At 50.9% G+C, this 16,803-nt stretch overlaps 1 protein-coding gene across 2 annotated transcripts; it reads right to left on the bottom strand.

Moving 5' to 3' along the window:
- Window positions 1–101: 101 nt before the first annotated feature.
- Window positions 102–16,725, bottom strand: ints3 (integrator complex subunit 3). 2 transcript variants are annotated; one of them, XM_066721289.1, is made up of 30 exons: window positions 16,313–16,725; window positions 14,209–14,292; window positions 14,019–14,102; window positions 13,756–13,869; window positions 13,496–13,580; window positions 9,953–10,019; window positions 9,705–9,849; window positions 9,454–9,595; window positions 9,256–9,353; window positions 8,604–8,795; window positions 8,406–8,493; window positions 7,873–7,952; window positions 7,629–7,720; window positions 7,423–7,529; window positions 7,197–7,316; window positions 6,940–7,069; window positions 5,618–5,672; window positions 5,425–5,528; window positions 5,207–5,251; window positions 4,975–5,094; window positions 4,673–4,826; window positions 4,497–4,565; window positions 3,710–3,785; window positions 2,881–2,994; window positions 2,678–2,726; window positions 2,339–2,506; window positions 2,111–2,211; window positions 1,909–1,981; window positions 1,607–1,763; window positions 102–1,109 (listed from the first exon to the last, which is right to left on the bottom strand). In XM_066721289.1, the coding sequence occupies exons 1-30, from the start codon at window positions 16,394–16,396 to the stop codon at window positions 1,032–1,034; spliced, it is 3,075 nt and encodes a 1,024-aa protein (XP_066577386.1). In that variant the 5' UTR covers window positions 16,397–16,725; the 3' UTR covers window positions 102–1,031. The 2 variants fall into 2 exon arrangements, with proteins under 2 accessions (XP_066577386.1, XP_066577387.1); XM_066721290.1 differs by having other exon boundaries at window positions 9,466–9,595.
- Between the last annotated feature and the right edge of the window lie 78 nt (window positions 16,726–16,803).

The raw sequence follows: 16,803 nt of genomic DNA, 5'->3' as shown, positions 1-16,803 counted from the left end.
GTAGGACTGAATAATCCTCTTTGTTGTGGTTTATCACAGGCCCGGAGTCATGACACACAATATACACAAACCAACAGAAAGCAAAACCAGCCACGAGTCAGTGCTTTTTCTGCCATTTTTTAATTATCATTATTACGGTTAGGATTCTTCTTTATATGAAAATAGGTCAGTAGAAAGAAATGATCAGTTTAAAACATCCATGGCTGTTGTGGTCTCATTCAAAAGTTTCTCTCTCTCTCTCTCTCTCTCGGCAACTGTCCCAAACCCAAACGGCTCCTGTAAAAACCCAGCTGGTAAAAACGTCCCTGGCCCCGCCTTTCAGAGCGTCACTGCAGCGAATCAGGGGAGAGGGAAGGGGCGTGGCCTCATGTCAGCTGAGCCGTGATTGGTGGATTCTCTGGGAGCCGACCGACCCCCATTCTTTGTGGGATGCCCGTTCAGACCAGCGGGACAAGCTGCACATCATTGGCCGGCTCCGTTCCCTTTGTGATGTCATCGATCCACCGCCTGTGCCGTTCAGTCTAGACTGCGTCGCTGTGCAGCAGAGCGCAGTAAACCACAGTGCAGCAGAATAGGCCGACGCACAGTGCGGTATTTTTGTGCCGCGGCAGAGGCAGCGTTTCTCTTATATAAAAAAAACAAAAAAAAACCTTTTCAAGCGGAGAGTGTTGCAGGACACAGGCGTCCAGTCCGTGATGTCTCACTGTCAGTCAGTCTGTCCATCTGTCCGTATTTCTGTCTCCCCGGAGTGGCCAGGAAGTGCCAGTGAATCTGTATTGAAACGTGCCACAGACCACGCCCCCAAACCCCCAAACCCCGCCCCCCAGCCTCACAGTGGCCGATGAGTGACGGAGGGAGGCACGTCTCCTGGCCGATCGCCAGCCGGGTCCCGGTTCAAGCCCCTCCCAGGGTGGGCGCGTCTATGAGAGGGGCTAGGGATCCACAGGTGCGGGAGAGGGGCGGCCGGGAGGGAGGAGAGGAGGGCGTGTCTCCGGGGATGTCACAGAGGCGTGGGCGGGGCCGCGGGCGTCTCAGTCACTGTCGGAGCCAACGGCCGACGAGCCTTTCCTCTTCCTCTTGGGGGCCTTGGGCTTTGAGTCTTCCTCCTCCTGAGAGAGAGAGAGAGAGAGAGAGAGAGAGAGAGAGAGAGGAAGGAAGACCGAGACAGAGGGGGGGAAAGGGGGAGAGACAGTGAGAAGAAAACAGGAGGTGAGTCACGGACAAGGACAGAGGGACAGAGTAGACGGACAGACAGACAGACACAGGCATACAGACAGACCCTACTAAAGACAGACAGATACCAACAGAGGGAGAGACATGGAGACAGACAGATATAGAGACGGTTATAGAAACACAGACCGTGGCACACAGAGACAGAGGGACGGAGGGACAGTGGCACACAGAAAGACAGATGGAGGGACGGAGGGACAGATAGACAGAGAGGGACAGAGGTACAGTGGCACACAGACAGATGGAGGGACAGACGGAGGGACAGACAGACAGAGGTAAGACAGACAGTAGGGACAGTGACACACAGACAGACAGGAGGGATGAATGGAGGGACAGACAGACAGTAGCACACAGACAGAGGGACGGAGGGACAGACCGAGGCGCTGCTAGAGGCGCTCTCCTCCTCGTTGCTGGCGGGGGGGGCGGCGCCCTTGCGACTGCGGGGGGACGAGACCGCTGCCTTCCGCCGAGACTTGGGGGGCTTGGAGGAGGAGTCCTCGTACTCCTCGGCCAGTGAGAAGAGGTCGCTGAACCTGCGGGAAGGGGAGGGAGCTGTCAGTTCAGTGTGCCTGTACACCGGACAGGAGCAGGGGCAGGGGCAGGAGACGGAGGACTGGACAATATATAAACACACCAATACAGCGGCCAGGGGTCGGGGGTCGAGGGTCGGGGTCTCACCTCATTTTGTGTGCCTCGTCACAGCTGGCCTGGACGTGCTGCAGGGCCTGCAGGATGGGCGTCTGGCTGAAGACTGGGGATGACACAGAGACGTCAGGGACAAGCACATCATAAGGTGTTGTGTATTACGCTGCTGTGCATTACATGGTTGTGTATTCAAGTGTTGTGTATCAGGGCTGTGCATTAAAGTGTGGAGACTCACAGTTGAGCTTGGTGTTGCTCAGACTCAGGCGCAGGTTGTCCAGATGCTCCAGGATCTGCTCGAGGGTCAGCTGGGCCAACTTACTGCTGGAGCTGCGCAGGCTGGGGGAGGGGGAGAGAAAAATGCTGAGCAACATAGTGAACAGTCCATACAGTGAGTATAATCTATACAGTGTCTGGTGTGCGGTGTGCTGTGCAGTGTGTTGTGTTGTTTTGTGCTGTACCGTACCTCTGGCGTTTGCGCGGCAGGCTGTTGTTCTTGATCAGCAGGGCCTTGATGTGCTCAGCCAGCACGTCGTCGTGTTTGGCCGCCCAGTGGCGCAGGATGCTGGTGGTGAACTGGTCCTCAGTGTGGCAGGGCCGGCTCAGCACCATTTTCACCATCTCCTCACTGGGCCTGGACACATGCACGCACACACACACACACAATTCACAAACGCACAGCAGAGAGAGAAAAACACGAACATGAGGTCAATATACAGACACAGACACACACACGTCAGTACACACAGAGACACAGACACACACGTCAGTACACACAGAGACACAGATACACGGCATCACTCACTTCTCTCGGCGCAGCTGCAGCAGCAGGCAGGACAGCGCCTCTGGGTGCTCTGAGAGGAGGAGGAGAGTGTTTCAATGTCGGAGCTACAGCTCACTAGGCACAGCGTACAGAGCGTCACAGTGTGGGGTGTGTAGTGTGGCTCAGAGTGTGGAGTGTGACCAGTGTATCGCAGGGTGTGCAGTGTATCGCAGTGCTGAAGGTACCCTTGTATTTGAGATGCTGCAGGATGGGGATGATGGTCTCGATGGGGATGCTGTGGGCCAGGAACAGCTGCCAGGTGCTGTACTGCTCGAATGTTTCCCAGTCCAGCGACTGGACTGCAACACAACACAGTTACACACAGTTACGCACTACTCCAGCGTCTCCCAGTCACTGCACACACACACTCTCACTCTCAAAAAGACACACACACACACACACACACTCTCTCTCAAAAAGACACACACACACTCAAAAAGACACACACACACACACACTCAAAAAGACACACACACACTCAAAAAGACACACACACACACACTCAAAAAGACACACACACACACATACACACACTCTCTCAAAAAGACACACACACACACATACACACACTCTCTCAAAAAGACACACACACACACTCAAAAAGACACACACACACTCAAAAAGACACACACACACTCAAAAAGACACACACACACACTCAAAAAGACACACACACACACACTCTCAAAAAGACACACACACACACACTCTCAAAAAGACACACACACACACACACTCAAAAAGACACACACACACACACACTCAAAAAGACACACACATTCTCTCAAAAAGACACACACACTCTCTCAAAAAGACACACACACACACACACTCTCAAAAAGACACACACACACACTCAAAAAGACACACACACACACTCAAAAAGACACACACACACACTCAAAAAGACACACACACACACTCAAAAAGACACACACACACTCTCTCAAAAAGACACACACACACACACACACACACACACACAACAGACACACACAGTGGTCAGAGACTCACTCAGGATGTTGAGCACCGAGTCCTTGCGAAACATCACCAGAGTCCCCATCATGACATGACACAGCAGCTCCTGCAGCTGAGAGACAGAGAGGGGAAAATAAGTGAGTTTCTTGTGTAAATTACAGGTGTGTGCTGCATGTTGTGTGTACTATAGTGTGTAGGGTGTGCAGTACTGTAGCGCATGGGTCCCCAGCCCTGGTCCTGGAGGACCCCCTACCCTGCTGGTTTTTGTTTCAGCCGTGCTCTCAATTACTTAATTGAAGCCTTAATTGAACTCATAATTTCCTAAATCAAAGCATTTTAATTATGTTAAACAGTAGGGGTTTTAAGTTAAGTATAGAATTGGATAAAGAACCAACTCTTTTATTACACAATTAAAAAAGTGAAATCTAAGCAGATTGTTGCTTCAATTAAGGGTTCAATTAACTGAGAGCTCGGCTGGAACAAAAACAAGCAGGGTAGGGGCTCCTCCAGGAGTTAGGAACCACTGGTGTAGAGAGTATAGCGTATGGAGCCCTCTAGAGCAGGGGTTTTCAAAGTGGTCCTGGAGGACCCCCTGCCCTGCTGGTTTTTGTTTCAACTGAGGTCTTAATTGCTTGATTGAATCCTTAATTGCCCTAACAAAGCAATATACCATTCAATTAAGTAATTAAGACCTAGGTTGGAAAAAAACCCCGCAGGGCAGGGGGTCCTCCAGGACCACTTTGAAAACCCCTGCTCTAGAGTTTGTAGCGTGTGCAGTACTGTAGTGTGTAGCGTGTGCAGTACAGTGCTGTAGAGTATGTACCTGTGTGGAGTCGATGACGGCCACGATCATATTGAGCAGCTCCCCACTCCGTAGAGTCTCATCAGGGAACTAGAGCGAGAGAGAGAGAGAGACAGTGAACAGAGAAAGACACACCACACTGTAGATGGAGGGGGTGAGGTAGCATATCACACAGACAGACGGACGGGCGGACGGACCTCACTGTAGATGGAGGGGGTGAGGTAGCACAGCAGCCGCACGTCGTCCTCCTGGCAGGCTTTCATATCCATCATGAGGCAGGTGTGCAGGTCTCCCAGCGCGGTGGCCTGAGCGAAGGACTCGTACAGACACATGCGGCCGACCCCCGCCTTGCTGCGGGACACAGAGCATCCCTCACATCATCAATAACATGCACGTCATCGATAACACCATCATCACTAATATCATCAATAATCGTGAGTCAACTAGACCTGGTGTGACACACTTGTTGCTTTGTTATAAAAAATAACAGCGCTCTCACCTGGCCTTCAGGTAGTACAGCAGGTGGTAGCCGATCTTGGGCTGCTTCTGGTACAGCTCGGCCAGCATGTCCAGCAGCACCGAGAAGCCACTGTTATCTTCCTGCATCTGACACAGGTTCCTGACAGAGAGAGAGAGAGAGGGCATGGAGTGAGACAGCTGTGGGGTCTCAGGATGCAGGTTTAGCACAGCCCACAGAGTACAAAGCATGCTGGGAAGGCTGCCACACTCACCTGAAGACCAGACACACGGGCTTGCAGACTGACTCCTCCAGGGACCTGCAGACAGACAAGAGGTTAGACACAGACACTGAAAGCCATATTACACAGACCGACAGAGACGAACAGGCAGACGGCAACATGGAGGCGTATGTACAGACAGACAGAGACACTGAAAAACAGACAGACTAACGGACGGACGGACAGACAGAGACAGGGACGGACAAACTGACTCCTCAGTGATCTCCTCAGGCAGCACGTCCCCTCTGAAGTGGCCCTTGAACAGCTCCGCCAGGCAAGAGGCTAGGGTGGACATCTGCTCGGAGTCAAAGTCCTCCTGAGGGACAGACAGGCAGACATTTCGTATTTGGTTTGAAGATGGACAGGAATTGAGAGTGAGAGAGAGAGAGAGAGAGTTACACTCACCTCCAGGATCAGATCCACAATCTCCTGCATCACCTCGCACTGCATCTCCGTATCACTGAGAGAGAGAGAGGGAGGGAAGGAGGGAGGGAGTAGACTATTGTGAAACAATGTATCCTAATGCAGTACAGTACAACTCAGGACCCCTCACAGACAAGAGAAAGAAGAGGCAGAGGCAGCAGCGGCCCGCCATTTCAAAATAAATAAAACAACGTGCTTATACACTTCAAACTGATTGTAGGTTTCGTGGATAATGTTGCACTGTTCACTACGGCACTAATAACAGGAAGTTGACAGACCAGTAACATCACGTGTATGGCAAGCCATCAAGGTCATACCGTAGTGAACACGGGCGAGCGATCGTGAGTTTAGCTGGTGGGGCCGGGCCCTCGTCCGCACTGAAGCGACAGCAGTGCACTGTACAGCAACACCGCAGATATGGCTGGCCGCGTGCGAGCTTCACGAGTCTTTAATGAGCGCAGAAGGGGCACTTGAGCTCATCTTTTCCCGCTCGTCAGTGAGGTCGCGTTCTCACAGCGCAGATGTCAGCAGTTCTGCGCAGATCTGCTGAATTCCACCGATCCCACCGGAGGAGCAGCGCAGATCTGCACAACTCAGGAAATCTGCGCTACCAGAACGTGACCCGGGTCACTGCTGTTTTGAGTCCTGTACAATCCAACGTTTAGGTCTCCAGATAATATGGTCACACAAAAGGCAAAATTAATTAATAGGGCTTTATAGAATGGTCTTACCGCAAGCGTTATTGGAAAATCGCTTTTTTGTTGTTTTCCTTGTCTTTTTATTTGGGGGAGACGGTGTGGACAAACTCTGCCTACAAAGACTTAAAACACTTGTCACACAGACCAGTATTTATAAAGGCACACCCAAAACAACGCAGAATGAGCAGTTAGACTAGTGCATCCAGTGTCCAGTGTGCAGGAGGACATTAAAGTGCTCGCTTGGTTTTTTACGATAAGTAACAATTTGTATTTCCTTTACAAAGAACATTTTGGCAAATCACAATTTATTGTTGTTTTAATATGCTCTCTCACAATTCTTGACTCGAAAACTGAATATATCAGAACCGTGTACCACGACATCATCTTCACTGAGACCACCAACCCTCGAACTTGATTTATGTTTCTTGTGGAAATTTAATGACTGCCGTTAAGAATATGTTACGTGTTATGTGTTCATAGGTCTTTTCGTGCCCCACCAGTTTATAATCCCACCAGCCGCCACTGGGCAGAGGTGAAAGGAGAGAGAAAACACGAGAGAGAGAGAGAGAGAGAGAGGCGGAGTTAGCAGCAGCCGCCACCACTCACCTCTCTTTCTGAAGCTGAAGAACCTTCTCCTTCAGTGTCTCGTCCAATTGGTCCACATAGGGTGTGATGTCAGCCGGCTCCTCAACAATGGCCTCTTTGATTGGGTGGAAGCGGAACTCGCGCTTCTTGCCTGGGGAGGGATGACACCAACAAAGCGCGTCACTCGATATCGTCTTAAATGTCACGAATGAGCAGCTGATCAATTGACGAATTTCTGAACGGTGAACACCGTTTCAAGACCCATCGCCCCGCCGCACCTTTGCTGTTCAGCTCCTCCTCATCGTCACTGAAGGCCGCTTCCATGTTGTCGTAGCAGCCGTCCTCCTTGTCCGACACGTGGTTGTCCATCTCCAGGGAGACAGACTCTTCCATCTTCACTGCTCCACCAGGGGGGCCATGGAGAGAGAGAGGAGATTAGACAACTAAACACACACACACACACACACACACACACACACACACACACACACACACACGGCTCACCTTCGACAGGGGGCGAGGGGGAGCTGCAGAACTCGGGGAAGCGGTCCCTCAGCATGGCTCTCAGTTCCCTGTCCAGCTTGGGGTTGTCAAACAGGGGAGCCAGGTGACTGAGAGAGAGAGAGAGTGGAGGATGGAGGGAGGGAAGCAGAGTTAGCCAGAGAGTATTTGCAAGTGTGCGTCTGTGGGGGGGCAGTGCGGAGACTCACGCTAGCACTCTCTTCTCCATGATGAAGGTGAGGGAGTTGAAGACGCCCTGTCGCACATGGGCCTCGAGGGGCGGGTAGAAGTGAGGGATGATCTGTCCGAGAGAGAGAGAGGAGAGAAGGAGGGGAGAGAGAGACGAGAGCAGGTCTACTTTAGTGCCAGTGGCTTCCTGCACTGCTGGGTCCCTGCTTCTGACACCCTTACACCCACCCCCCGACACCCTCTCCTCTGTCGCTCCGCCCTCACCCGGCACATGAAGTCCAGCAGGGTGGCGGTGATGGCTGGGTGGGGCTTCATGGAGTGGTGCATCACCAGGATGGCCGGCTCTGCGGGAACACGGGAGACACGCTGACATGGCGCACTGACAGGCTCACACGCTCACACGCCGACACACTGACAGGCTCACACGCCGACGATTACCAAGATAGCTTTACACTTCTAAATACACCACTCCCTCTCTCCCTCCCTCTTTCACTCACTCCCTCCCTCTACCTCCCTTCCTCTTTCCCTCTCCCTACCTCCCTTGCTCCTTCCCTCTATCCCTACCTCCCTTCCTCTCCCTCCTTACCTCTCTCCCTCTCTTTCACTCCCTCACCCACGCTCCTTCCCTCTCTCCTTCCCTCTCTTGCTCTCCCTCCCCCTCCCTCTCCCTCCCTCTCCTTACCTCGCTCCCCCCTCCCTCCTTCCCTCTCCCTACCTCGCTCCCCCCTCCCTCCTTCCCTCTCTCCCTACCTTGCTCCCTCTGTCCCTCCTTCCCTCCCTCGCTCCGTCCCTCTCACCTATGTTCATGATGCTGTCCTTCTCCGGGTTGAAGAACAGCCAGTCGTAGAACAGGGCCAGCTTCGCATTGGAGGCGGCTACATTGGACTGCAACGACAACACACCACACTCAGCGTTACGCAGCAGTGTGTGCGGGTGCGTTACCCATGAGTCACAGCTCTGCCGGAGCCGAGCGGGTGGAGGCGGCGGCGGGTTACCGTGCAGGTGGTGAGCAGCCAGCCGATGATGGCCCAGCGGGGCAGGATGTCGGAGCTCAGCACCTCATTGGACGGGTGCACGACTCCGCAGATGTAGCGGATCAGATCGCAGCGCAGGGACTGGCTGTCCGCCGTCGACAGGTACTGCCTCTGGAACCAGTCCTGGTACCGCTTCTGTTGCCCGAACCGGACCTGGAAGGGAGGGGGGAGAGGCTCATACTGACTGACTGACTGACACAGTAACTGACAGACTGACACACTGTTTGATTGACTGACACACGCACACGTTGGTGCCGCTATCATTATGAGGACTCTCCATAGACAATGATTTCTATACTATACAAACTATAGATTCTATCCCCTAACCCTAACCCTAATAAAAAAACTTTCTGCATTTTTACATTTTCAATAAAACATAATTTTTAATCGATTTGAATTGTGTGGGAAATAGGCAATGTCCTCATAAACCACCTTTATTGCATAATAACCTTGTAATTTCCAGTTTGTAACCACATAAACCTGCCCACACACACAGACTGACACACACACACACACACACACACACACACACAGACACATAGACTGACACACAGACAGACACGTGTGGGTCAGGGTGTCATGGGTCAGAGGTCAAAGGTTAAGGCATCAGTACCCGTGAGGTCATGAACAGCAGCTTGGTCTCCATGTCGGGGGTCAACCGGCAGGCCAGGAACTTCCTGGACGTCCGCGAAGTCAACAGCTGGAGCACACCTGGGGAAGAGAGACAATGACAGTTAACAGAGAAGTGCAGAGAGACAGACAGACAAAACAAAAAAGAGACGCACACACACACAATGCCACTAACACTCACAGTGGCTCTCACCAGTGAACTGGGGGCTGAGCGTCTGGGGGCTGTGCAGCAGGTCTCTCCACAGCTGTTCCATCTCCGGGATGCGAGCCACATTCTGCAGCAGACGCACCAGGTCCCGCCCGATGATGAAGCACTCCATGAACTGAGAGAGGGAGAGAAGGAGAGAGGGAGGGAGAGGGAAGGATGTCTTTTATAATAATCTGTCCAGGGACGTCATTTGTGCTCCTGTCTGTGGACCTCCATCCCCTCACCTTCTCTCTCAGCAGGCCGATGCAGAAGTCCACCTCTCTCTGGCGCAGGGCGAGCAGCGGGGGGGTGCCGTGGTGGTCCACGATGAGCCGCAGGTAGGTGTACACCGACATGGCCACCAGCATACCATTCTTCAACACCCACTCCCTGAGAGGGAGAGAGAGGGAGAGGAAGACGGGTATTAATTTGAGGTCAGTCAGTCAGTCTGTGGATTGTGCGTACTCCCCTCATCTCATCTCTCTCTCCTTACCTCTGCTCCACCAGTATGTCCAGGACGTTCTCAGCCAGCCAGATATTCTTGGCAGAAACGTCACCTCCTGGAGAGAGAGATTAATATCTCACTGTCAGACACGTTTAGCTTTAAAATGTATTGTTAGCAAAAACTACACAGTAACTAGAATGCTACTTTTTCTGGAGAAACTGTGTCCGCATGTGACTGTGTTTGAGTAGAGTAAGCAGTCTGTTTCAGTGCACATGTAGTACTGTAGTAAGTTAAGTACGAGATACTACAATGTACAGCAGTGTGCTATAGTATTTCACAAGTTACTACAGTACACTATAGTATGAAGTGTAATATGGTATAAAGCGGGGTACTACAGTATTTGCTATGCTACTGTAGTAAGTACATATCACAAGGTAATACAGTATACTATAGAAAATGTTATAGGGAATTAAGATATGTAGGTATGAGTAGTGAATAATATGAAATAATATCAACAATATGAATTGGTACTAAAGCTCTATGTATGAATTTAAATGTCGTATAATTGTTATTAGTAAAAGTGGAATACGTATTAGTATATAAAACAGTATTAAACTAATTTAATGTGGTATAATAATAAGTAGAATACATATTAGTATATAAAACAGTATTTCATTTAATGTAGTATATGTATTATTATTAGTAGAAGTGCAATAAATATTAGTATATAATACAGTATTAAAATTGGAAACCATGTGGTTAAATATTTAAAAGCATGAAAACATCATAGAAAACATCATTTCCCAATAATATAGAACATGCTATATTATAGGGAAAGAACTGAGGTACAGTGAGGGAAAAAAGTATTTGATCCCCTGCTGATTTCGTATGTTTGCCCACTGACAAAGAAACTCTCCACCATGGCCAAGACCAAAGAGCTGTCCAAGGATGTCAGGGACAAGATTGTAGACCTACACAAGGCTGGAATGGGCTACAAGACCATCGCCAAGCAGCTTCCACCCAATCAAACTGGGAGAACTGGGTGAAAGTGTTGTGGTCAGATGAGACCAAAATCGAGCTCTTTGGCATCAACTCAACTCGCCATGTTTGGAGGAGGAGGAATGACCCCAAGAACACCATCCCCACCGTCAAACATGGAGGTGGAAACATTATGCTTTGGGTGTATTTTTCTGCTAAGGGGACAGGACAACTGCACCGCATCAAAGGGACGATGGACGGGGCCATGTACCGTCAAATCTTGGGTGAGAACCTCCTTCCCTCAGCCAGGGCATTGAAAATGGGTCGTGGATGGGTATTCCAGCATGACAATGACCCAAAACACACAGCCAAGGCAACAAAGGAGTGGCTCAAGAAGAAGCACATTAAGGTCCTGGAGTGGCCTAGCCAGTCTCCAGACCTTAATCCCATAGAAAATCTGTGGAGGGAGCTGAAGGTTCGAGTTGCCAAACGTCAGCCTCGAAACCTTAATGACTTGGAGAGGATCTGCAAAGAGGAGTGGGACAAAATCCCTCCTGAGATGTGTGCAAACCTGGTGGCCAACTACAAGAAACGTCTGACCTCTGTGATTGCCAACAAGGGTTTTGCCACCAAGTACTAAGTCGAAGGGGTCAAATACTTATTTCCCTCATTAACATGCAAATCAATTTATAACTTTTTTGAAATGCGTTTTTCTGTATTTTTTTGTTGTTATTCTGTCTCTCACTGTTAAAATACACCTACCATTAAAATTATAGACAGATCATTTCTTTGTCAGTGAGCAAACGTACAAAATCAGCAGGGGATCAAATACTTTTTTCACTCACTGTATGTAAAGCATTTTCTGACCAAGTCAGCGCAAAGTTGTGACAAGACTGAATAATATGGAATAATAACAATACAAATAATCTGAATTAAAGCCCTGTATGCACATATTTAATGTATTTTAATTATTATTAGTAGTAGAAGTGGTGTAAGTATTAGAATAATACAATATTTTATGCGGGAAATCAAATAATATAGGATATGAGGACCGCAGTGGGAAATCACAGTGCAACACAGCAATGTGCAGAGAACAGCAGAGATGGGGAGGCGGGATCGAACTGTGTGAAGTTTGGTACGTGTACGGTAATTATTGTAGGAGGAGATAGTGTTAGAACGACTGGAATAATAATAATAATAAAGATTGTGTAAGAGAACAAGACTCTTGCTCAAGTTTTCACATGTAGACTAATTATGAGACACAGATAGACACAGACAGACGCACGCACACACAGACACACACACACAGACAGACACAGACGCACGCACACACAGACACAGACGCACGCACATGCACACACAGACGCACGCACACACAGAGACAGACAGATGCACACACAGACAGAGACGCACACAGACAGACAGAGACGCACACAGACAGACAGACGCACATACACACACACAGAGATGCACATACACACACACAGAGAGACGGAGACAGATGCACACACACACAGACACAGACAGATGCACACACACAGACACAGACAGACGCACACACACACACACAGACGCACGCACACACAGACACAGACGCACGCACATGCACACACAGACACACGCACACACAGAGACGCACGCACACACAGAGACAGACAGATGCACACACAGACGCACACAGACACAGACAGAGACGCACACACACAGACAGACGCACATACACACACACACAGAGAGACGGAGACAGATGCACACACACACAGACACAGACAGATGCACACACACACAGACACAGACAGACGCACACACACACAGACACACAGACAGACGCACACACACACACACAGACGCACGCACATGCACACACAGACACACGCACATGCACACACAGAGACGCACGCACACACAGAGACAGACAGATGCACACACAGACAGACGCACACAGACACAGACAGAGACGCACACACACAGACAGACGCACATACACACACACAGAGACGCACATACACACACACAGAGATGCACATACACACACACAGAGAGACGGAGACAGATGCACACACACACAGACACAGACAGATGCACACACAGACAGACGCACACAGACACAGACAGACGCACACACACAGACAGACGCACATACACACACACACAGACACAGACAGATGCACACACACACAGACAGAGACGCACACACACAGACAGACGCACATACACACACACAGAGACGCACATACACACACACAGAGATGCACATACACACACACAGAGACGGAGACAGATGCACACACACACAGACACAGACAGACAGACAGACACACACACACAGACGCACGCGCACACAGACACAGACGCACGCACATGCACACACAGACGCACGCACACACAGACACAGACAGATGCACACAGACACAGACAGAGATGCACACACACAGACAGACGCACACACACAGACAGACAGAGACGCACATACACACACACAGAGAGACGGAGACAGATGCACACACACACACGCACAGACAGATGCACACACACACAGACAGACAGACGCACACACACACACAGACAGACAGAAGCACACACACACACAGACACAGGTACGGATGGACAAACCTGCTATCTGTTTCATGAGAGTCATACACACTCCATCTGCGCCAATCACTCCACTCTTCACGAGCTCCCGGACCAGCCACACCAGCTGGAGAGAGAGAGAGAGAACAGGAGGGGAGAGATTTCCTAGTTAAATTTCCAATGAGAGAGAGACAGAGACAGAGAGCAAGCAAGCAACAGAAAGAGTAGATGGAAAGAGATCAACAGAGAGAAAGAGAGGAACAGATCAACAGAGCAGAAAGGGTGGGGAGGGGCAGGGTTACCTGTGTGCGACAGACGTCCTGCAGTTTGAGGAATTTCTCCATCAGGATCTGGTTGATCTTCATCAGAATGACATTCATCCCATCTCTGTTCACTAGCGTCAGGTCTCTGTAACTCTGCACAGCACAGAGAGAGGGAGACAGGGAGGAAAAAGAGAGGAGGGGGAAGGGTGGGGAGAGAAAAACAGACAGACAGAGAGATTAGACTAATGTAATATTGTCGTGACAGGTACGCGTGATGTCACTGGCTGTCACGGCTGTCGTACCCTCTGTGCCTGCGCTGGCTCCATGAGCAGCAGCGTGAACAGCCCCAGACACACCTCCTCATGCTGCTGAGAGCCCTTACACACCTGAGAGAGAGAGAGAGAGGTTTAGTGCAGCATGATACAGTCCAGTCCAGTGATATAACACAATGTAGCAGTGCAGTGTAACGCAGGGCAGCAGGTGGAGACTCACGTGAGCTGTCAGGGAGTCGTTGGCCTCGCGCTCTGACTGCCCGGCGATCAAGGACGACACGATGGCCATACACCTGTCCAAGCGCTGCAACACAACAACACAGTTACACACCTGTCCAAGCGCTGCAACATAACAACACAACACAGTTACACACCTGTCCAAGCGCTGCAACACAACAACAGTTACACATCTGTCCAAGCGCTGCAACATAACTACACAACAGTTACACATCTGTCCAAGCGCTGCAACACAACAGTTACACATCTGTCCAAGCACTGCAACACAACAGGTACACATCTGTCCAAGTGCTGCAACACAACAACACAGTCACACACCTTTCCAAGAGCCGCAACACAACAGTCACACACCTGTCCAAGCGCTGCAACACAACACAGTTACACATCTGTCCAAGCGCTGCAACATAACTACACAACAGGTACACATCTGTCCAAGCGCTGCAACACAAGTTACACATCTGTCCAAGCACTGCAACACAACACATTTACACACCTGTCCAAGAGCCGCAACACAACAGTCACACATCTGTCCAAGAGCCGCAACACAACAGTCACACACCTGTCCAAGAGCCGCAACACAACAACACAGTCACACACCTGTCCAAGAGCCGCAACACAACAGTCACACACCTGTCCAAGAGCCGCAACACAACAGTCACACACCTGTCCAAGCGCTGCAACACAACAACACAGTCACACACCTGTCCAAGAGCCGCAACACAACAACACAGTCACACACCTGTCCAAGCACTGCAACACAACACAGTCACACACCTGTCCAAGAGCCGCAACACAACAGTCACACATCTGTCCAAGAGCCGCAACACAACAACAGTCACACACCTGTCCAAGAGCCGCAACACAACAACACAGTCACACACCTGTCCAAGAGCCGCAACACAACAACACAGTCACACACCTGTCCAAGAGCCGCAACACAACAGTCACACACCTGTCCAAGAGCCGCAACACAACAGTCACACACCTGTCCAAGCGCTGCAACACAACAACACAGTCACACACCTGTCCAAGAGCCGCAACACAACACAGTCACACACCTGTCCAAGAGCCGCAACACAACAGTCACACATCTGTCCAAGAGCCGCAACACAACAACACAGTCACACACCTGTCCAAGAGCCGCAACACAACAACACAGTCACACACCTGTCCAAGAGCCGCAACACAACAACACAGTCACACACCTGTCCAAGAGCCGCAACACAACAGTCACACACCTGTCCAAGAGCCGCAACACAACAGTCACACACCTGTCCAAGCGCTGCAACACAACAACACAGTCACACACCTGTCCAAGAGCCGCAACACAACAACAGTCACACACCTGTCCAAGCACTGCAACACAACACAGTCACACACCTGTCCAAGAGCCGCAACACAACAGTCACACATCTGTCCAAGAGCCGCAACACAACAACACAGTCACACACCTGTCCAAGAGCCGCAACACAACAGTCACACACCTGTCCAAGAGCCGCAACACAACAACACAGTCACACACCTGTCCAAGAGCCGCAACACAACAGTCACACATCTGTCCAAGAGCCGCAACACAACAACACAGTCACACACCTGTCCAAGAGCCGCAACACAACAGTCACACACCTGTCCAAGAGCCGCAACACAACAACACAGTCACACACCTGTCCAAGCGCTGCAACACAACAGTCACACACCTGTCCAAGAGCCGCAACACAACAACACAGTCACACACCTGTCCAAGCACTGCAACACAACACAGTCACACACCTGTCCAAGAGCCGCAACACAACAGTCACACATCTGTCCAAGAGCCGCAACACAACACAACAGCCACACGCCTGCTCAAGCGCCCATCTCGCTCCTTGAGTGAGACTTTAAAGACCTGTCAGTGCGAGTGTGTTTGTACAAACGACACGGTGACACCAAAAACAAACCCACACGTCGCCTCGTTTTCCGGAGCGCACAGGTAAGTCAACACAGCCAGAGCGCAGGGCCAGATGGGCGAGAGAGAGAGAGAGAGACAGACAGACAGACAGACAGACAGACACACACACAGCCTCCGTGTCGAGCCGGGCTCGCCTCACCTCCTCCAGCTCATCTTTGGCGTCCAGAGTCGTGGAGACCAGCAGGCGATTCTGCGGCTTCGCTTTGGCCGCCGGAGTCTCCATCGCCTCCCGCCTCGGTAGCTCGGCGTCCCCCCCGGCGAAGTGAGAGAATCGGGGCCGGCGGGTCGTGTGTGTGTGTGCGGACAGGCGGACGGGTGAGGGGGGAGGTCTCTAACTTAAGTATCGTTATTATCCAGTGCGTGTGTAAGCCCCCACACACACACACACACTCTCTCTCTCTCTCTCTCTCTCTCTCTCTCTCTCTCTCTCTCTCTCTATACCGCTTCCTTTTTTTCTTTCTCTCTCTTTCTCTCTCTCTCTCTCTGTTTATAAACAGGTCACCCACTTCATCCGCCGACCCACCACGGACCCACTTCCGGATGGCATGCTGGCCTACCGGAAGTAGTCGATGTGCAGCCAAACCGAAGGGGGCGGGAGGAAAGGAGAAGTGCCGCCCCCGTCTCGCCAAT

The sequence above is a fragment of the Amia ocellicauda genome, chromosome 14 (assembly GCF_036373705.1).
Source record: "Amia ocellicauda isolate fAmiCal2 chromosome 14, fAmiCal2.hap1, whole genome shotgun sequence".
In the NCBI taxonomy this organism is placed as follows: domain Eukaryota; kingdom Metazoa; phylum Chordata; class Actinopteri; order Amiiformes; family Amiidae; genus Amia; species Amia ocellicauda.
This window is presented reverse-complemented; position numbering and strand designations above follow the sequence as displayed.

Excerpts from the sequence above, each read along its gene's own strand:
- ints3 (XM_066721289.1), bottom strand. The coding sequence starts at position 16,396 with ATGGAGACTCCGGCGGCCAAAGCGAAGCCGCAGAATCGCCTGCTGGTC. Across the intron at positions 5,673-6,939 it reads CTTCAGCTTCAGAAAGAGAG|TGATACGGAGATGCAGTGCG; the intron begins GTGAGTGGTGGC and ends TCTCTCTCTCAG. Across the intron at positions 2,727-2,880 it reads GCAGCATCTCAAATACAAGG|AGCACCCAGAGGCGCTGTCC; the intron begins GTACCTTCAGCA and ends TCCTCCTCTCAG.